Source organism: Gymnogyps californianus, chromosome 10, assembly GCF_018139145.2.
Source record: "Gymnogyps californianus isolate 813 chromosome 10, ASM1813914v2, whole genome shotgun sequence".
Classification (NCBI taxonomy): Eukaryota; Metazoa; Chordata; class Aves; order Accipitriformes; family Cathartidae; genus Gymnogyps; species Gymnogyps californianus.
The window spans coordinates 16706099-16726935 of record NC_059480.1 but is presented as its reverse complement, the minus strand read 5'-3'; the positions used below and the strand labels follow the sequence as shown (position 1 = coordinate 16726935).

Below are 20837 nucleotides of genomic sequence, written 5' to 3'. Positions count from 1 at the left end.
TATAAACAGAGTATTTGCATCCTGCTCTGGTTGTTTACTTGACTTTATCTAAAATTCGCTAAGGTGGCTGTCACTAAGGACTATAGATGCAGTCCTTTAAGACTTTTCTTTTCCCCGCTTTCCTTTTCCCATGATCCAGGTGAGGGGACGGGAGACATACGAAATGCTACTAAAGATCAAGGAGTCCCTGGAACTAATGCAGTACCTTCCCCAGCACACGATTGAGACCTACCGGCAGCAGCAGCAGCAGCAGCACCAGCACTTGCTCCAGAAGCAGTGAGTATGAGTGTGCTTGCAGTGACCTGTGCAGTGAGGACGGTGGGGAAGGGGGAGAGAGGAGAGAGACACAGAAGGCTTCTGCACAATTGTTCTTAGGGACGTGGTGCTCAACGTAGGGCCAAGCACTCGCAGAGTACTGCATTGGCAAAATCCTTTCCAACAGCATAGTTGCTTGTTAACCCTGTGGTCAGAGCTGGTGGAAATGGATGCCAGGAGTTTGGCCAAAGCCAAGTTTCTGTACAGAGTTTGAGAGACTCTGAGTTTGAGATCCAGATTTCTCGACCTGTGCAATGGGACAAAGCAGTCGTCCTTTCCCAAGCGCGTGTCCTGATTGCTTGCAAGGTCCTCTCTAGTCTCTCGTCCCACACATTCACCTTTTGGCCTCGGAGGGTGGATGAGGACAGACTCAGTGCCTCATTCTGACTTCCAGCCGGAGCCCGCGGCGCAGCGCAGCGAGGCAGTGCCATTGAACAGCCTGCGGACAGCAACCTGCTGCGTGTGCATGCCCGAGCTGGGGAGAGCAGGGTGGGTGTGCTCTTCTCTCATCTGCTCCATGGGAACGGCAGGAAACGTGGAGCCATCTCCATGCCTTCTCCAGGGTATCCATCTGAGCATCTTGCCAAGAGCATGTGGAGCTGGGACTGTGAGCACTGGCTCGGCTGAGTGCTTGGGCCGCGCTGCTGTGCATCTCTGGTGCTGTTGGAGGGCTAGTGTCTTGGTGGGATATAAATACTGTAGGTTTCTCAGCTATAAAACGAGAAGCTGAAAGTCAGGAGCGAGGGTGAAAGACATAAGAATTCCTTTGTGACCAGTGGGCACTTCAAAGAAAGACTCTATGCGTGCACTTTAAAAGTGTTTTTAAAAACTATGCTTTGTCACTGACTCTCCACATTGCGCGTGAGGAACTTTCCATCCGGGCAGACATAGACCCTATCTGAACTCAGCTGGCAGGGCTGCGCTAGAATTACTTTGGGTGGTGTAAGTGCCAGGAGGATGGGGAGAAGAAGGGCCAAATAAGTGTCTGGTTTCCATTTTCCCCTCTGTTATCAAAGCTTTGCAGTTACAGAGACTGGGTCAGAGAATGACTTCCCAGACAGACCGTAAGCGGTGTCATTCATGGGCATTGCTTCACCTGCTGTATCGGGTGACAGAAAATCGCCACCCAGGCTGTAGGTAGCCGCCAGCGGTAGTGCTTAGGATCCCACGCGTTCCTGCTGGTAAGCTCACGCGTCAAGAGGCTGCGGGTACAACTCATTCCTCTGCAGAGGTTAGCACGAGGCCAAGGCACCACATAAGTCCCACTTGAGCCTGTAGGGATTTATTTCGGTGCCTTGGCCTTGTCTCAGGACTTCTGCAATACCACGGCCTTCTGCCAGATCTCTGCATGTGTTCACATTTCGACCTGTGTGTTTTTAGTGTCAGCTGGAGTCTTGTGGAGGTGTGAAAAAAGCCTTGTGCCAAAATGGCTGGAGCATCCAGGGGCTCTGGACCCTTTTTCGGGGCACTTAAAATTCTCATTATTATTATTTAATTTTATCAGTCGTCTGCACTCTTTGTATATACTATAGCTTGTATTTACTAGCTCCTAGGCATTGCGGCCTTTGTGCGCTCAGCTGCGTGTCTTCAAAGCTCCACCTGAACTACAGCCATTTCAGTTGAGAAATGGTTTTGTAAGCAGAAATGGACGGCAGCAGATGACAGCTCTCACTTGGTGCTGACAGTTGCTTTGCCATAATTACTGTTTTCATTCTTCCTATATCAATAGGATGGGTTCCTGGCAACTGAGATTGGTATTTGTGTTACCTTTAAGACCAGCATGTATAAGTCCAGCCATTTAATTTAATGAAACTTCTTTCGGCATGTCTCCTGGCACTTGTCCAGTTATATACTCATTTTTCTCAGCTGCTGAGTGTGCTCAGATACTGGGGAGAAAGATTAAGAGCTTTTAAGGATGCCAGGAGTGGGGAGAAAAATAACTTTCAGTGTTTGTCTAGAGTTGCTGCAGTTGTCTCTGCCGACAGCCTGCCATCAAGCAGGGTCCTCTGTGCTGAAATGCATGTTCAGGCAATAGCTTCTTAGGTGCAGTTGAGTTCTGGTGCTTTTTCTTCGATAATCCAGGGTATGACTTAATTTCTGAAGGAGTGTGTTCAGGGCAAAGGGGTGTTTAGGCTGAAAAGACTCATAGATGCAATTGCACCCCAAAAAAGAATCGTAAAGGAGCTTCAGGTCTCGATGTGAGAATGGGGAGAGAAGACACTTTGTAGGAACTGGTTTGGGTAAAAGCAACCTCGCATGCTCTGGCTTTAACAGAAAATGCCTTTCACTTTAGAAGTAGGGATGTACTTTCAAAACTCTGTCTCGGTTCGCTTTCGTTCAAAGTGTACGTTAAAACTGGGAGCTAGGAAAGTGCATATGCAGTGACCAGGAAGCTGTAGCTCCTAGCAGGGCTGTGTGGTGCCGGGATGTTTGTGAGTTGCCTTTGGCTCTTTCTGCTCAAAGTGGAGCTTCATCCACATGTGCTCCATAGTCAAGCCTTGATGGTGGAATTGCTTGATTTTTCAGCGTACTTTTCTAAGCAATGGTTAACATAGAAAAGCCATCTAGGTGTGTGGGAAGAAGTTTCCCTTTTATTCCTACAACATGGAAAGCTTAATCTTTTTTGAAGAGTAGGAAAAGCAAGGATGAGATTATCATGGTGAAAGGTAGTTTTAAAAATATAAGTCTGTCATTTTGGAAAACAACTGTATAATTGCTCTCATGCACATACTGACCAGCATTGCATTTGGCAGGCCAGCAGATGCAACTGTCTTACTGTTCTGGAATAAAAAGGACAAATATGGTGACAATCAGAAAGCTTTGTGTCCCACAAGATGACCAAAATACTGCAATGCTCCACGTTGTGCTAGACCACAATCTTTCTCTGTCTCATCTCCTCTCTCTGTTTGCTCCTTTGTGCATGGTTTTCTCTTATTTACTGTTATGCCAAATACCTTCATGATCATAGGTGGGAAGTTGTTTTTTTTTTTTTTTGCTGCAGTTTCTATTCCTCCTTTTTCACTGCCAAATCCTGGGGCTCATATTTGAACAGCAGCACACATCTTTATTTAGAAGACTTCCTTTTCATGGTCTGCCACCATTTGTTCAAAACATGGATTTGCCAGAAGATTCCTGCTGCCAGAGATACCAGAGGTGGCCCGTGCTTTGTTGGGGAGGGAAGATTTCCACGATAGTCTGCTGTGAAATACTCCCTGGGAATATTGATGGTAAATGTATCTGCACAGTCTTTAAGGGATTCACTGGAAAACACTTTTTCATATTCAGCAACATTTCCTGTGGTGGGTTTCACCCTGCTGAGCACTGTTTTCAGAGCAGTCTCTATTTCGGTTGGCCTTAGCGTAGAATCATAGAATACCTCAAGTTGGAAGGGACCCATAAGGATCATCAAGTCCAACTCCCATGATTGAAGGGTTTTCACAAAGTCTTCCAATGGCTACCAAGAAGAGGCCTCTTATGTCCAAGTGGGATCTTATATCCCAGCAAACATTTCTCTCGTATCAGCAGGGCTGCAGCTACCAGCCCACTGGCTGCCTTTCAAGCTAGTGAGCAGCACAGCTCTTTATCAAATGAGAAGGAACTAACCTCGTAAGTGAGATATGACAGAGCCGAGCTATCCAGTGCCTGGAGTGCTCCAGCTGAGATGGGAGCTGCAATGATCCTGGTGCTTGCTGTCGTGGGGACGGGGCTGGTGGGGAAGGTATTCTTCATACCTCCACCTAGTTATTCGCATTTTTGGTGTGGAAGCTAATAGTGGATTTTTGCATGGTTTGGTTTGATTTTGTAGTGCTGTGCTCGCATGCATTGTGAACTCCAGGCACTCGGATAGTGTTCTCACTAGATAATTGCCAAGATGAAAGCAAGCAAGAAAAACTGTAGGATTAGGTATATGAAGAGGTGCTGCATTTACTTTGCTGGCTCTGAGGGTGCAGTGCCTTCTACATCAGCTGGCAGCCTAGGGACCCCTTGGCTTTAGTGCAGAGGGTCCCTCGGCTTTGAAAAGGGGAGTAGTTGAGATGTAATCAATATGGCCCTTTCACAGTAGGCACCATCCTCTCTCCCTAGCACCAGCTTCTGGTTTTTAAGTAATTGAAGTTTGAAGTGGGCTCAATGGAAGCTGCTTCTCTCCTTTTCCCCTTTGGCTGAGTGCTTCTTTCTTCTTGTATTTGTTCCTGGGAACAATATCAGGGCACCATTTGCACCCATGAGACTGGGATACAGAAATCAGATTTCTCTATCAACTAGTTGTTTTCTCTTCCTTGCCAAGCACTCACTTGTACCTGGGGCTTTCCAGCTTTCTAAATCTCCCTGTCACATACCCTCGCTGTAGGTGCTAAGACATCTGCTTTTCCTCTCCTTCAAAGCCCTTACTGTGATCATGAAGGTGGAAAGCGACTGTTTCTCTCTTGGTAGCTGGCAAAGGGTCCTGTACATTCATCTTTTTCTTTTCTCTGGTTCCTTCTCTACAGTCTCCTTTCGGCCTGCTTCAGGAATGAACTCACGGACTCAAGGAGAGACCCTCCCAAACAGACCGATGCCATCCTAAAACATTCCAGCCCCCCAAACCCATCAGTATATCCATAAACCGAGCCGGTGGGGTCACTTTGCCCAGCTGGCAGGACTAGGAACAGTGGGGCAAATATACAGCCTGATAGCAACAGAGTAAATAGTGAGAGTAATCTTCTGAAGGGACTCAAACTTTGCAAAAACAACAGACACTTCTACAGACCTCTTAGCTGTAGCCCATAGCATTGGGAGGTCAGGAACCACAGTGTCGTCTGTCTTTGGTGTAACATTTTCTTCCTGTTTTTGTAACGTGTTGATACTCTTTGCTCTTACTTCTGTATTTGTGAAACTCAGCAGGGTTTCTTTGAGCAGGTCTCAATTTTAAAATGCCTCTTGTCTTGTTTAAATTAAACAATGTGCTCATGGGCTGGGGGGGGATGGAAGGGGAGGTGTTGAAACAGTCTGTGATAGTCAGTTTGGCCTGTTTTATTGCTGGTCATGCAGTAATAGTGCAAGTAGCTGAAGTATTTGTACTGCTGGACAGAGGGAGGTAATAATTATATGAATTGGCACTGGTAAGAAATCTTCTTTTCCCCTCCCGCCCCGCCCCGTAGAAATGCCCGCTAATTTGGCATCATGAATTGTTTCCCCTTATTTCTAATCTTAAAGGGTCTGATCTAAAATACATCAAAATTGTAGGGAAGACTGGGTGACTTTGACTTTGCACCAGCACCGCTGGCATTAATCCAGCTTTGCTGAACTTAGGAAGGTCCCTCCTTCACTCTGTGGGCTCGATCCAAGTGGTGGGCTGAGCTGCACAAGTTGAATGTGAGGTCGAAGTCTTTCTGTATAATGACATCCATGTGTGCCCAGTGTCTCTGTCCCTTTGAGGCTGAGGGTGTAAAGGGCAGAGTGTCCAAAACTGCTCATTGCCCTACCTGTGAAAAGGGGTCGGAGCTTGCCCCTTTCCTTGCAAATGTACAGCAGTTATTAGACATTGCCTTAGAGTTTTCATCAACCCTACTGCGTTTTACCCCATCACTACAAACCTCATAGTTCAAAGGAAAGCAGTGCCAGCATATGTTGCAGTTGACTCAGCCAAGTGGCCTCAGGCCATGCCCACCTTGTCCATTAATCCTGCAACCAGTGGCTTTTGCTTATTGTGTCCGTGAAGTGCATCCTGGATCAATACTGATGGGGACCTGTGTGCCTGCAGTGCAGTCCATGCTGGATTTATTTGGGGCAGGTGCGTACCCAGCTCTGACACACTTGTGGTTAGGCACAGCCTGAAGAGAAGGTGCCTCCCAAATGCAGAGCGGGCCTCCTGGCCACCCACCAAGGAAAAAAGCCTGATGCAGTGGGAGAACACTCTTATCTCTGAACATCATATCATCCGCTTCCAGGCAGCAGAGCTGCGATCTGAGCAGGTGATGACTTGTACTAACATCTCCTTTGAGAGCCATATCCCATCTCTGGATATCTCCTTCATTGTCTTAGCAAGACTTGTTCTACCATAGCATCATGGGGGAGGCCTGATGAAGAGCCCCCAAAATTGTGATTAAGTATAAATAATAACTAATTAAACACTAGCAGTGACTATTTCATACAGTTGCACCTCTGCCATCGTTCCTTGTGTAAAGCTAACCAAATCAAGTGCCTCTTTACTTTGCCTGGGAACTCCAGGAAGTACTTCGGGATCACAAAGCAGATAACTATTGCTCTGTGCCTTTTTATTTGGAGGAAAGGCAATGCTGTTCCTTTCCCTGTGAGAGGTGGGGATCTGAACTGCAAATGCAGCCCAGACGCAGGATTATGCTTGGCAGTGTCAGTCTGTCCTTCCAATGAAGGTGTTTTCCTGGATCTTGGTCTTGCCTGCTTGTGGATGGCAATACAGAAATACTGTGACAGGGACACACTAATCTGTATCTAGATGTCTGCTCCAGGCCCTGTTCACCGGCAAGTTTGAGGAGGCAGCCCACCAGAAGATACAAGGCATCCACAGCCCGTACCGGGAGATTCCAGCTCATGCTGCAGTTCATCATCTGGTCTGACCTCTAGGAAATCTCTTGTACTATGATGGGCAATACAGCGCCTGGGACTTCCACCAAACAAGAACGTAAATTATTTGGATCCCACTGTCCTCTGGAAAGGCTTTCTGATTTGTCTTCCTTACCTATAAGAGGATGATGATTGTGAAACTGGTCTTAATGGTGACTTGATTTGCTTTCCAGCTATGAGGTAGTTATCTTAGAAGGTGCATATTTTTTTTTTTTTTTTATCAAATAACCTTGAGCTGGAAGCAATTGGAGTTGCTTTGTAGTCTGTCCTCTGCAGATAAAAGAAGAAAACTTTTTCCTAGCTGTCTTTTGATTGCTTTTTTGTCATCTCTGGGGCTTCAGAAAAGTAAGCCTTTTCGTTTCAAGGAATAACCAAGTGGACTAATTGGGCCTCGTCAGTCAGGTCATATCAGTCTAGGTCAACTAGTTGATATATATCTACTCCCTGTATTACAGCTCCATTCCCTGGAAAGCAGATTGCATCCACTGCCTGCCTTGGGAAATTCCCATACCTGAAATCTAAAGGGAGTCATTATCACCACCCTTGTCCCTGTGCAGTAGTGGCTGTCTGCCTAGTGACCTTCAGGGCTCCTCCTTTACATGCTCCCAGTTAGTTACCAAGCCTACAAACCACTTGTGTGGTTGAAAAGATGCACTATTTCTTGATTTAGAATAGCAGCCATTTGAGATGTGGAGAGCAAGGGCATCTCTCTGCTTTTTAGTGTCCCGCTTCATGGGCCTTCAAAGTGGATGAGTGCAACTGAGCATCATCTGTGTCACTTGTGTGCCGTTACCAGACTACATCAGTGATATCCCAGTGTATGCAGCCCAGTGGGCAACCTTACTTGAAAAAACTTGCCAATGGGCATGTTGACCATGTGTGAACTTGGGATGTAATCCTTGCTGCACTTGCTGTGGCTACTGTAAGGAAGGACAGGCCCAGAACTGGACAGCTTTGATTCCACTTGGGTCTCTCTGTGTTGTGACTAGCTCTAGGTCTTCAGGGATAGCAAACTGTAGGCACAAGGGCTTGGATGAAATCTTAAACTCTCTGAGCCTGAGCTGCACTATTCTTGCACTTAATGAACCTTTGATGTCATTTGCATTAAAGCTGCTTACATGACAGTGTGCTCATCTAATGTGAATGAGGACTCTGGGACTTGTCTACTGAATCAAGTAATTGGTCTACCCAGGCAGTTTCCTACATCTGGTGAAGGTCTGATATCCAGTGAGCTGGGAAAGCGCAGAATTGTACAAGGTAACCTGTGAACTGAACTGTGCTTCATATGTGGGAGAAGAAGGAAGTTCCTTCCTGACCTCTTGAGATGATCAGTATAAGCCTTGAAGCATGAGAGGCGATTGCCCTCATATGAGCTTGCATAACTACAAATGTTATTGGCTAAATAATTACATAGCCTCTTGAAGAGTGAAAAATCAGTTGCAGAATGTGACTCAGTGCCTTTCATATCAGACTGTTCCAAGAAGTATAATAGTCTCTTAATTGAAGTCCTTATACCTTGATATTAAAATGCATTACATTGGCATTGATATCAAAGAAATGTTAATGCTCCTACTTCTAATCTTTCTTGAGACATAGTAAGTATAATTTTAATGAAAAATCACTGTGCATGACATTCTTATAATACCTGTTTAAAAAAAAATTGAGAAAAAAAGCAATATATTTTAAATGAATCCTCAACCACCATGTAGTCCGTGTGTTTAATACCAAAAACATTTTCTTGTGTTTCTGAGGCTGTTGCTATATTGATGTGTGACATTAATTTTCAATAAAATTTTGCATCTTGGTTTATCTTGGGACTTTTCTTTGGCTAGATGGCTTTCTCTAGACCTTTTACACGTCTGTTCACATGATGGAATGGTTTAGTTGAAACGAGTATGGGTACAAAAAAACATGCTTTTGTTCCCTGTTTTATTCACTTGAGCTTGATTGTCTTAATCTTGATTCTTATGAATATGAATGAGATAAGAATGGAGTCCTTAAGCTATATGTTAAAGTATGCATTTGTTTTCTGTGGTGTAGGGTGCTTTGGGTTGGCTTGTGTTTGCTTGCCTTTTTTTTTTTTTTTTTTTTTTTTTTATCCCCAAAGTATTTTGTAGTCTTCTAACTAGCTTTGCTGAGATCACTGTTGGTGGTGGAGAGGGCAAAGTTAGGCCCGCTACTGACCTCCTTGGAGAATCTTGTTTCATAGCAACAGGCATCCTGTTCAAAAAAAAAAAAAAAAAATTTCTAGTCATGAGCTCTCTGAATAAAATCTGCCCTGAGCTTAAACAATGCAACTAAATCTTTTTTTGGGAAGTCTTTGTTGATTTTATTTCGAATTTCACTGTGTATGTGGTGACCTCCTCACTTGCATATCGTGCAGATTTTGCCCTAAGAGACTACTCAGGTATGTATTAATTTCAGCTGAAGCTCAGTTAGGATAGGTGCCTGAACCTGTAAAGTAGAAATATTCATTTTGGTCCTAAATCTAGAAGCCTCTTAGGTTAAGGGTGGTGTCAGCCTGACTTGAATTTCATGGCTGGCCTCAACTTTTATAATTGGTGAATTGAAACCTCAGATCTGAATCATTCCCTTCACCCTGAAAAGTTGGGTCTGAACTTCATGGCTCGGTTTCACTTCCCTTTGGGAGTTGCTGCCATCGTTAATATTAATTTGTGAAGCTTCTTGTGCTTTCCACTTCCTTGAGTCTGTGAAGTTTGCTGGATCTTGTCCTGCATCTTCACTGCCAAAGGACAGTTCACACCCTTCTGTACCTCCTGTAATTGTGTAATTAGGTAACATTTCTTCAGGGCCTTAGATACTCTAGCCTGTTAGCATAGATGTTTTCTCCACCCAACACTGCAAGTCTTAAAAGTGCAGGAAGCTGGAGACAATGTAATTGTATGAAACTTGACCTTGAGTGCTGAAGGTTTTAATAAATTATCTAGGAATAATCCTTTTCTTTCCTTTACACTTCGCTCATTTGAAGTAATAACTATTATTTTTGCATAGAAGGAAAGCCAGTTCCCAGGAATTGGTGTAACCTGTTATACCCAGACAAACAAGTTTCCCAATGGGAAATAAGATGGGAATGTGCCCTTGCGCATTCAGCGCAGGTCACTGTGATATGGCCGAATGAGTGCCGGGCTCCGCGGCGAGCTGGGCGACCTCCGCTCTGCTGGGTGAGCACGGCTTGCGAGGGTACGTCGTGTTTGGGAAGCGTGCCTGCTTCCCCAGCGCCTTTGCCTAGTCTTGCAAATGCCCCTGGTGCTGGAGAGAAAAAAACACGCTCTCTTGCGGCATGGCGGTGCTCTGCCAATTGTGCTGTTGGACCGGCTTTAATGATCATTTTCTGCATATCCCAAATAAGACCCCACTCCAGATGGGATGCCGCAGCCGTAACTCGATCTGGGAACTGGGCTGCTGTTCAGAAGCGGTCTGGTCTTTGTGCTCTGGATCACTTACGAGGCGGGATTGCAGCTGGGACCCTCGGGGCTGGGCAGGGGGGAGCTCGCCAGCAAGCCTCTCTGCCCTGGTTCGTGGATATGCTGGATGGAGTTTGGGGCTGCCTGGACTTGAGGGAGGCTGGTGCTGTTGTTGAGTGGTAGAAGGAATCTGATACTCTTTGCAAGCAGCCTGCGGGGTTTGGATACCAAGTTCTCCTTAACACCAGCAAAAGCTGCATGTCAGCGTCCCAGGCAGCTCTGACCATCTCAGTAGTGGTTCCTAAGGTACATGGAGACTGTCTTGAGCAAAGAGCCTCTGGCTGTTATATATATACACCTGGTAACAACCTGATTATATGAATAACTAGGAATTTTTGAGAAACCAAGGTGATAAGTGTGACCCGATCTGAAAATTGATTCTGCAGTCAGGTTTTAGGGGTAGTTAGGATGGTTTGAGATGGCTTCCTCAGTTCTTGTTTTTACGAAAAAGGTCTTTGACCACAAGGAGAGCTTAACTTAAAAATATTCTTTTTCGAGTTTTGGCAGCTGTTTGCTGGCTTTGCATATGTTCTTTTCAACTCAAAAACTTACGGAGAAACTTTTCCTTAAATAAAAAATTTGAACTGAAAGTGGAGCTTCCCTTTGTTGGTATTTCACCATTTGTTTTTTAAATGCCCAGAATATCTGGGAAACTTCGTATTTCCTGTTGACTCTCTCTCCAGTGATCTTTATCTGCGATGCTCCCATGGTGTCAGTGATTTCACTAGCAGTAGCTCACCACTGCCACAAACAGAAGATGTAGCCCCTTGGATGCACACTCTTACCAACCAACTGCTGTGATTCCTGTCCTAACATCTCCTTGGTTTGCAGGACCTCCATGCAGTCACAGTCATCCTACGGCTCCAACTCTCCACCGCTCAGCAAAATGAACAGCATGAACAAGCTGCCCTCGGTCAGCCAGCTAATTAACCCCCAGCAGCGCAATGCCCTGACCCCAACCACCATCCCCGACGGCATGGGAACCAACAGTAAGAAACCCTCACTCCTTCTCTTGTTCCATGCGTGCTCCCCGCTAGTCTGGGCAAGGAGACTTGGCATCTCCAAGTGGCTAGTGTTAGGCTGGGGAGCCTGGAGTCATTCACTGGGAACCTGCGGAGCCAAATATTGCTCACTGCTGTGCCACGGGGCAAGGCTTCAGCATCCTGCTCTGAGCCTCACAGGGGTGAACAGAGCTGCTTCTTGCTGCAGATCTGGCTGGCTGCACTGTCATCTGTCTTTCAAGGCTTGTTTCTTCTTCCTTTCCTGGCAGAGGAGATGCAAATGTTGGCAAACTTTTTTCCCTCGGTTCAACTAAGACACTTCTTGGTTTCAAAGGAAATATCTGCATCTCGCAGCTCTGTAACCTGCTTCCTCCTGGCTGCTGAAGAGTGCCCAGCAGCCCTGTAAATCCAGGATGACAGTCATGGTTCTGGGGGCTGAGTTTTGTGGGTTTGTTTTTTGGGGTTTCTTTTGGGGTTTTTTTGCCCTTTTTTTTTTTTTTTTTTTTTTTTTTTTAAAATTTCTAAAGCGCTGGACTCTTGCCCACACCTGTTGCTGATCCCCTTCGGGTGCTCTCGGTGTCTCTGAAAACAAAGCTGTTTGGCTTCTGTATTGGGTTACTCTACTGGCTCTGTCCTGCTCCTCTCCTGCGGCAGGGAAAGCCGAGACGCCTGCAGCTTGCTTAGGTTTCTACCGAGCCTGTTTGTAAGGGAAGGTGACGTGGCGGCAGCGGCACTGCCAGCAGTTGCTCCAGCGAGGAGAGAGCTCCTGAAGGACAGTCTGTCATCTGGTCCTTGTGCAGTCATTGTGGCCCTGCCTGAAATTCCCCGTGAGCGCGCTCGGTGAGGGGCTTTGCAGGGGACTTAAGGCTGCTTCGGCTGCAGGTGCTGTCCTTTGGTGCCATGCTGGGGGTGAAGCGGGGGTCTGGGGACGCCTGGGTAACAATGTGCTCCTCGTTCTTCTCTCCTCCAGTTCCCATGATGGGCACCCACATGGCCATGACCGGCGACATGAATGGCCTCAGCCCCACACAGGCGCTGCCTCCTCCCCTCTCCATGCCTTCAACATCCCACTGCACCCCCCCTCCTCCGTACCCCACAGACTGCAGCATCGTCAGGTGAGCGGGAGCAGGCTGCCTGGCACACGTTTCCCACCCGCAGGGAGCGGAGGCCTCGTGTTGGGAGCCTGAAGGATCCTGCCAGGTCTCTTGCCCTGTTCTCTTGGAGCACTGGATCCCAGTGGGTCTTGGCAGTCCCGGGGCTGGCACCCTCTGGGCACCGAGCCTCAAACCCCCACCTCTGAGCACCTGAGAGAAACAGGGACGTTAGGACTGCAAGAAAGCCGAGGGATGCAGCATCTGTTGGACTGGTGGAGCTTAGGGCGCCAGGCAGTCTTGCAAACATTTCTTTTTTCTTTTTTTTTTTTTTTCTTTTTTTCCCCTTTGGCCACTCAGCAAGCCATGGCTGGGGTCAGAAGCCCCTCTGCCCTCCATGAGGTCGACCAGGTTGAAAGATGCTGCCCATAAAGGAGGAATCCTTTACGCTTAGGGAGGAATGTGCTGATTTGAAGTACTTTGTGTGCATGATGTGTCTGAGCCCCAGACCCGCTGCCTTGCTGAAGCCCTCTATCTGTGCAGCAGGCTGCCACGGGCTCAGCCACCACGGGCTCAGCCACCTTCTGGGTGAAGTGACCTGGCAGGAGGGTCCGTGTGAGCCTTCCTGCCCCAAGATCCAGGCTGTGCAGCACCAGCTCTTGACTAAGGCAAGGTGCTGCCACGAGGGTTGTCTGCTAGGCGCTGAGCTGAAGGACTCCCTCATTTGTTTGATGTGGCAGCAATGTGGATTGCTGGCCTGGGATGTCTTGGAGAAGGTCAAGCCGAGGGTGAAAGCTTTGTTTCCTGTTGCTGCAGGTTGGCTGAGTGTTTGGTTTTTCTGTGGTTTGGGCTGTTGCAGCCAGGGTGATCCTTTTTCTCTCTCCTTCCTTCCTTCCTCCTCTGCAGCTTCTTAGCGAGGTTGGGCTGCTCATCCTGTGTGGATTATTTCACGACCCAGGGGCTGACCACCATCTATCAGATTGAGCATTACTCCATGGATGTAAGTAACTCCTCACCATTTCCTTTGTTTGCACTCTTGGCCCTACTGTAGGAGCGGGTCAGAAATCCAGACTCAGTATATTTTTACTTTTATATGATTAGTTTGATTCAAGGCTGTTGCGCACAGAGAAGACTTATTGTGAGGTGAAGAGAGGCTGGACTCAGGGCCAGCGTTGTAACTGCCTTGCCTGGCATAGAGAAAGAGTGTCTCCCCCTCCCCACCACTGCGCATTTTAGCCCCCGAAGTGGCCCCAGCCCACATGCCTGTTAATTCTGCAAGGCTTGGTTTCAGTTTACACCGCTCTGAAACACCTCACTCGCCTGCAGACAAGTAGGTTGTCCAAAAGTGGTCTGCATTTTTCCCTCCCTGCTTCTGTTTTCTGGCCTTACCTTAATGATCTTCCCTTGCCACTGGCATCTCAGCCCAGCTGGTTTTTTTCTCTCGCATGGCTTTTGCTGCAGGTTTGCTGCTTCCTCTCCTGTGCTGTTGCTCTCCTCAGAACTGGCTGTCCCATTTTTTTGCCCCGAGACTTTGCAAGGCTGTGGTGCTTTTGCTTCCTAGTGTGGGCTGCTTTCCTTCTGCTGCTGCTCTTATTAGAAAAGCTGACCCAAATTAACCAAAGCTGGTTGCTGATTTTTTCAGAAGCTGGTATCACATTTCCCAGAGTTTAGGTAATGCTACCCTCAGGTACTGCACCAGAGATGATGGAGCCTCGAAGTCCAAGTTTTCTAAGGTTATATGTCTGTTCTTAAATTTTGGTTATGTTCAAGTAATTAAGGCCGTTCCTATAGAGTCACACCCAGAGCTTCGAATACTGGAGCTCAGACTTGGATTCTAAAATCCTTTTGCAGGCTTTGAAATAAACACGGAAGTTTTCAAAGCCATTGAACTTCTGCAGCCCAGCATCCCCCACCATACACAACCAGCAGATCTCCCTGAAGTTGTCTTGAAGGCCTTGCAGTCCAGTTAAACATCTAGCTTTAGGTCACCATATCTTATGCATGAACGTGTGTTTTGTGTAACTTCAAAGGAGACCTTGTGTCATTGGTCCTTGCTGCCTCATGGCTACACATGCTTGTTCAGAAGTGAACCACCACCTTCAGGATTAGTGGTTTGTCTTCTACAGTGCATCATGGCCACTTGGATTTTAGCAGCTTTGTTGGTTAATAGGCATTTGCAGGGTGGCCCAGAGGCTGCTTCTACTCCCAGAGCCCAGTTTGCTCAGGGATTGCCCTGTTAAGCCCTCCACCTTGCCTTGCAGGATCTGGTGAGCCTCAAGATCCCGGAGCAGTTCCGCCATGCCATCTGGAAGGGCATCCTGGACCACCGGCAGCTCCATGACTTCTCCTCCCCTCCCCACCTCCTGCGCACCCCCAGCGGCGCCTCCACTGTCAGCGTGGGCTCCAGCGAAACCCGGGGGGAGCGGGTCATCGACGCGGTCCGCTTCACGCTCCGGCAGACCATTTCCTTCCCGCCCCGCGACGAGTGGAACGACTTCAACTTCGACATGGATGCCCGACGCAACAAACAGCAACGCATCAAGGAGGAAGGGGAGTGAGTTCCGCAAACCCCGCTCCACCCCGCCTCGGCCACAAACTGCTCAGCCCTTCACTTGTCTTCCTTCTGCTTGGTACTGCACCCCTGGACAAAGGGCGGAGGGAACCTTCTTGCTCACTCATGCTAGGTTATGCCCTTGATGCTGTCTAGGTCATACTCCTGGACCGCGACCTCCACCCCAGCTCTTGCAAGGGGAAGAGCTGAGCGAAGGGGGAAGGCGGGTGGTATTTCCTTGAAAGCCGTTGACCTTCTCGAGAAGGCATTGTTCTTGTTTCATGTTTTCCTTTGGGGAGAGGGCTTCTTTTCTTGACTCTTGAATCTTCACACACCTTGTGGGCATCCTGACCTGCAGACTTGTCTCTCTCATCCAACAATCCCGCTTTGAAAAGCAGGAAGGTTAAAATAAATCTTTAAAAAGCCAAAAACACCCCATCCCACCCCCCCAAACCAAATGCAAAAAACCCAAAGCCACCAAACCCTGATCTGGCTGTTCATCCAAAAAATAAATGGGAATCGGTCTGCTGAACGTTGCACTTAAAGAGCCTCTTCCCACGGAGCTGAGTGCTCTGTTCATGTGTAATATTCTCCAGCGGAGATAGCACATGCACTTTGCTGGGCAGGCCAGCGCTTACAGACACCTGCAACCCACTTTTTCCTTTTCCCTCGCCTTCTCTGGGAAAAACCAAACCTGCTGTCTCTTCTTGTTTTGAATTTACATTCATGTGTATGTCCTGGTTTGCTTGTTTCAGGATAAAAATGCAAATACAGCCATTGGTCACTCTTGAATTCTGCCCCCCACCCAACCTTTAGCCATTCTGTACTACTACTGACATTTAAGCTAGAGAATTAGGCTTTGCCACATATGCAGCCTGGTTAGTTTAGCATAAGGATTTGCCTGCCTAGCCTCCAGTTGAACAGAGGACCAACTGAGAGCTGCACACTGATTTGTAGGGCTTCAGCTATCCTAAACCCAGACAATCTTTTATTTAGACCATGCTAGATTGTTTTCCTGCCAAGTAAAGTAGAACTGTCTTTAGATATATCTGTAATAGGCTGGAGCCTGTTGTGGTTTGTTGCTGGTGACTATAGACTAAGTGATGAGCAACTAGAAGTGGAGAGTAAAAAAAGAAAGAGATTTCCAACTGCCTTGGAACAAGGACCAATTCCTGGTAGTATGAGTGTTGCTACTGCAAAAAGTCATGTTTACATGAGAAATTTATTTTTCTCTGTTTTTTCTTTATTGGTTCTACAGCAGCTGTGCTCTGAGGCATTTCCTCTGACTGCCAGTGATCCTGTGGACAAGTAACTGAACAGAGTGCATGTTTTCACATTTATATTGGCCAAGGTAGTGAGACTCTAACGTATACAAAACAAACCTAAACTGAGGAGCTCGGCTCAGTGCAGCTGCTTTCAAGCTGGCTTGCTCTTTTTTAACAGTAAGCCTGCCTTTTTTTTGGCTGGGGAAAGATGAAAAAAGCAGCTTAAATGACTTGTCATCCTACCTTGCTACAACTAAATAATCTCGTTTCAATGCAGTGGCTGTTTTCTGGGCCCTGCTGTGTGCCACGTATTTCATTTAAGTCCAATATTGTTAGCATCCTCCTCCATCTGTCTGTTGTGCCAGGTCTATGTTGCATTCAAAGACTGCCTTTTGGTAACTGTGCAAGCATATTTTGGATAGCTCTAAATGGTAATGCAAGATGGTTACCCTGTAAAGTCTGTGTATATAAATATTTTTTTGTATGTGTAATTTTTGTTTCCTACAGCATAACATGCCAATTTTTATTTCTTCTTGGGCTACCGGGTCTGACAGAACCACAATAAAATGTTGTTTGTTTTTCTGTTTTTTTAATTATTATTTTTATGCAGAACGCTTACAGTATACCTTGTAACAAATGATTCGTCACTGGACAAATATATTTGTATTTTTCATACTGAGATTCCTGTGTTACTTCGCAGTTGAGGGGGGAGGGGGCAGGTACTGAAAGCCTGTTTTATCATTTTATTTTGTAACACTTCAAAGAGCAGTGTCCTAGATTTCAAAGTATTTAACATGCTCAGTGTGAAAACTTACTATGTCTTTTTTTTTCTATATGCTACAAAAGAAGCGAGTCATCCTGCTCTTGACTCGATGCAAGAATTAATTCAGCGGGGCAGCGTTAGTGCAGGGAAAGCATTAGTGCGGGTACTTTGCAAATTCCTGGAGGTGAATTGGGCTGTGCCCTTCTCGCCTCCAAGGTTTTGCATCTCCATTGTGTAATCCTTCTGAGCTGCTTCAGTATTGTACAAATATTGATGCAAAAATACCGTCATTTTAGGAACTAGGAAGCTTCTGACTATAAAGGTTAATGCAGTTAATGCTGTGCCCAGCGTCTGGGTGCAAGAACTTCAGTATCTGCTTTTCAACTCAGCAGTGAGATGGAGCTTTTCTGCTGCATCACTAATGATTAAAATATATGCTGTGAAAACCTTCTTTCTACTGTATACCACTATGGAGCCCACTTCTGTATAACTGGAATCTTCAAGTGAGTTTGAACTGCTGTAGCTTTGTCCTTCCCCTGTAGAGCTGTGATTTTTTTTGTTTGTTTGTTTGTTTTGTTTTGATACATCAAAGCATATGGGTTAATTGAGCTGAGAATCTGCCAATGCTTGTAGCAATGACAGTGTTGCCTGCACCAAGACCTGTGTGTGTTTTGGAACACCTTGTTGTTGAAGTCAATGAAAATAAAAGCCAAACTGAAAATGACACTGAATTCCCAAACAACTTCTTTTCTTGCCTGTGCGCCTTCTTGGAAATGAGCAGGAGTCTTTGCTGCTGCTTCCTCCTCTGAGCAGCTAGGGCTTAGTGTCGCCTTTGCCCATGTGTGCAGTTTTCTCATCCCCGCACCATCCGTGTCACAAGAGTGTGTTATAAGGTGCTATCACACACCCATCTGCCTGCTTTCTGGCAGATTGGCTGGGTCAGCTCCTGTAAGCCTCTTGCTGAACTGTGAAGTCTTCTACCTTTTGCATTGTTTGCATGGCTCTTTTTTTGCCCTTTCATCAGGTTTCTTTATTCTGTTTCTGAGCAGGGCACCAGAAAGTGCCCTGTGTTCAATGTCCTGCTCAAACACGATGGAGCTGTGACTGCTGTGCGCTCTGGCTGGGGGGAGGGAATGTGCACTTTGAGCAGGCAGGGTCAGGGCTGCCCTTTCCTCCCTCCACACTTGTGAAATAGCCTTGCACAGCCATCTCTACCATCCCCTCTCGGAGCTTGGGGAGGTTTGTCCTCCTTATTTAACTTACACCAAAGGCTTCATGCATCACCCCATGCATCCTCTGTCCTACCAAAGCCATATCCTTTTCCTTTGCATCTCAATTCTTCTTCCAAGGATTTGAAAGAAGAGCAGGCTCAGAGCCAGTGGGGTGGGTGTCCTGAAAGTGATGGTGTGGCCTCCATCAGCCGGGAGCTTCAGTCTGTCCATGGACCGCCACATTAACAGCCTAGCTTCATCAGTGGTTTCTGTATGGGGCCCCATGTCTGTCTCTTACAGTTTTCCTGGGTTATGGTTGGGGGAGGATGCTCAGGAATGGGGAGAGTCCAAAACAAACCCACAAAGGTCTAGAAGAACAAAAGGCCATGGCTTCCTTTGGGAGTTGTTTCATGTTTACGATTAGGGTAGGGAATGGCTGCCTGATTTCTTTGGTTATGATGATAGTTTCTTTTCCCTTTTGCCAAAGGGTTAGAGAAGCAGTTGTCTCTGGATGTCAATATCCAGAAGTATCAGTCCCCTGGTTGCACTCTGGCAGTCAGGGATTGCTTGAATATGGTGTCAAGAACTGGTATGTTGCCCTTAAAGAGAGAAGTGCTACTACAGTGGCTGCAAGAACTTGCTGTTTCAGCTGATGGACTCTTTGCTTCTAGGTGAGCAAACTGGATGAGGTAAAATAGGATTTCAATTTCCGCTAACGAGGTAGGCTTGAAATACATTTGCTGATGGTTGCAATTGCTGTCTGCTGTGATCCACTGCCGGAGTAGGGAACTTCTGCATTGCTTATGTTACAGCAAGGGTTTCAGTGCTGAGGAATCCCAAGCTGGCGATCTCCCTTTTGCCCTCCACCCGTACCCGTTGGAATTTTGTCTTTGGATATTGGAATGCTTCATATGCAGGCATGAAGTTTTCAGGGCAGGGATCCATCACAAGCTTCCAGCTGTGTTTTGCAAGCCTGGGTGGACCTCTGAAGACGTGCATGCCCTTCTGTGCTGTTAGTTCTGGTGTGCTGAAGCTAGCAGTCCCTTGGAATGAAACTTATCCGGACACAACAAAACTTGGCAAACGTCCAAGTGGAGCCTGTGAAAGGGTGTCTTGCTCATCACGTTCTTCCTGTCCTGCGTGGCTTAGCAGAAACCCCTTCCTGATGGCAAAGCGGCTGGCTGCACTGTGGTGGGAGGATTGCAGGACCCGGCCTCCCACTCTGCCTCTTTGCAAGTTGTTTCTCAGTGGGACAGCCATGTGGGCAGCCCAGCCCTAGCACTAAGTGGGAGCTTGGGCTCTTTGGCCTTCTGATTTACTGAGCTATAGAATGTGTAGCTTATATCGACTGCTGTGTGAAGGTTAGCAAGGAGCTATGCCAGGCCCCGCAGAGCTCCCCTGCGTGGTCTGCTCCGTGGGGTGGCAGCGCACAGCCACTATCCCGGTGTGGAGTGTGGCCACCTGGGCACGGGCTGTGCCTGTGCTGAGCCTTCGCCAGGCAGGCTTGGCAAACAGCCTCGCCTGGCTGCCAGACTCGAGCTGGTGGTTTCTGGGTCTTGAGATGTTTTGGCTCTCTGTGACCCATGACAGCAGTGAATTGTCTTCCTGAGCATATAGCAAAGGGTGGAGGCTGGAGTTTTGGAGCCTTATTGTTGGTGTTTGCATACACTGGCTATGAAGGTCAAATAAACTGGAAGGAAGCTAATCTCTATGCTCTGTTGGCAAGGACTGGCTGCAGCTTTCTCCCAGCTTGCTTCTCTAAGATTAAGGAGCCAAAACTTTACTCAGAAGTATATGGCAGTCGCCATTTGCTACAGCTTTGCTCTCCTGATCAGGGCCCCATGGACTGATCTCTTTTCCTTAGATGCCCAGCCTCTCCCAACTGTGTATATCATCCCTTCAGCACGAGGCCTTAACATCAGCACTGTGGAGCCAGGTGTTTTTAGTTTTGTGCGTATGTGTATTTCTGTTAGTGGGTGCCTTTCGTTCAGTGAGGAGTTGGAGCCCCCTCCGTCTGCCTGTGGATGTTGCAGGGCTGTCCATCGCAGCCATGCCCTGCTGCTAGGTGAGTGTGGCCGTGTGCTTCCTTGGCTCAAACTGGTCAAAGACCTTTTTGGGGGAGGTGAGGGGATCAGCTGGTTTTGTTAAAATACTTTGATTTCCTTGTAAACACTCCTACAGTGTCATATGTTTTGTTCTTAGGAAACATCAGTTCTGCCTTTGTGAAGCGAGCCAGGTGCCTGGGACCACTGGTGAGTAAAGGAAAGGCTATGTGGGACTGGGGGGGCAGGAGACGCAGGATTTGGGGCGGGACGAGGGGGCTGCAGCTGCAGCCCCAGGGCATGGGCAAGCACTCAGGGCCATCTCTGGGGATGGTGTACAGTGACTGTGTGCCTGCAGCATTGAAGCCAAAGGCTGAAGGGTCCCAACTGCACCTGAGGACGTTGCTTGTACCTAGCATGTTTCTGCCTTCGTGGCTGCAGTCACAGCAGTACCACGCCTCACTCTGCTCCCACAGCAGCATCAGACACAGGCCCATGGGCAACTGGATTTCAACTTGATAGCTCTAAGAT

General features: G+C 47.3%; 1 protein-coding gene across 2 annotated transcripts in view; it reads left to right on the top strand.

The window, feature by feature from the left end:
• TP63 (tumor protein p63) overlaps positions 1 to 16969 on the top strand; it is a 107251-nt gene extending 90282 nt beyond the window's left edge. For both annotated transcript variants that reach the window (XM_050902359.1, XM_050902358.1), the window contains exons 10-14: positions 140 to 276; positions 11214 to 11371; positions 12354 to 12498; positions 13381 to 13474; positions 14736 to 16969. In XM_050902359.1, the coding sequence (XP_050758316.1) occupies positions 140 to 276; positions 11214 to 11371; positions 12354 to 12498; positions 13381 to 13474; positions 14736 to 15032 (831 nt within the window). In that variant the 3' untranslated portion in view covers positions 15033 to 16969. The remainder of the gene's footprint in view (positions 1 to 139; positions 277 to 11213; positions 11372 to 12353; positions 12499 to 13380; positions 13475 to 14735) is intronic.
• Positions 16970 to 20837: the final 3868 nt, after the last annotated feature.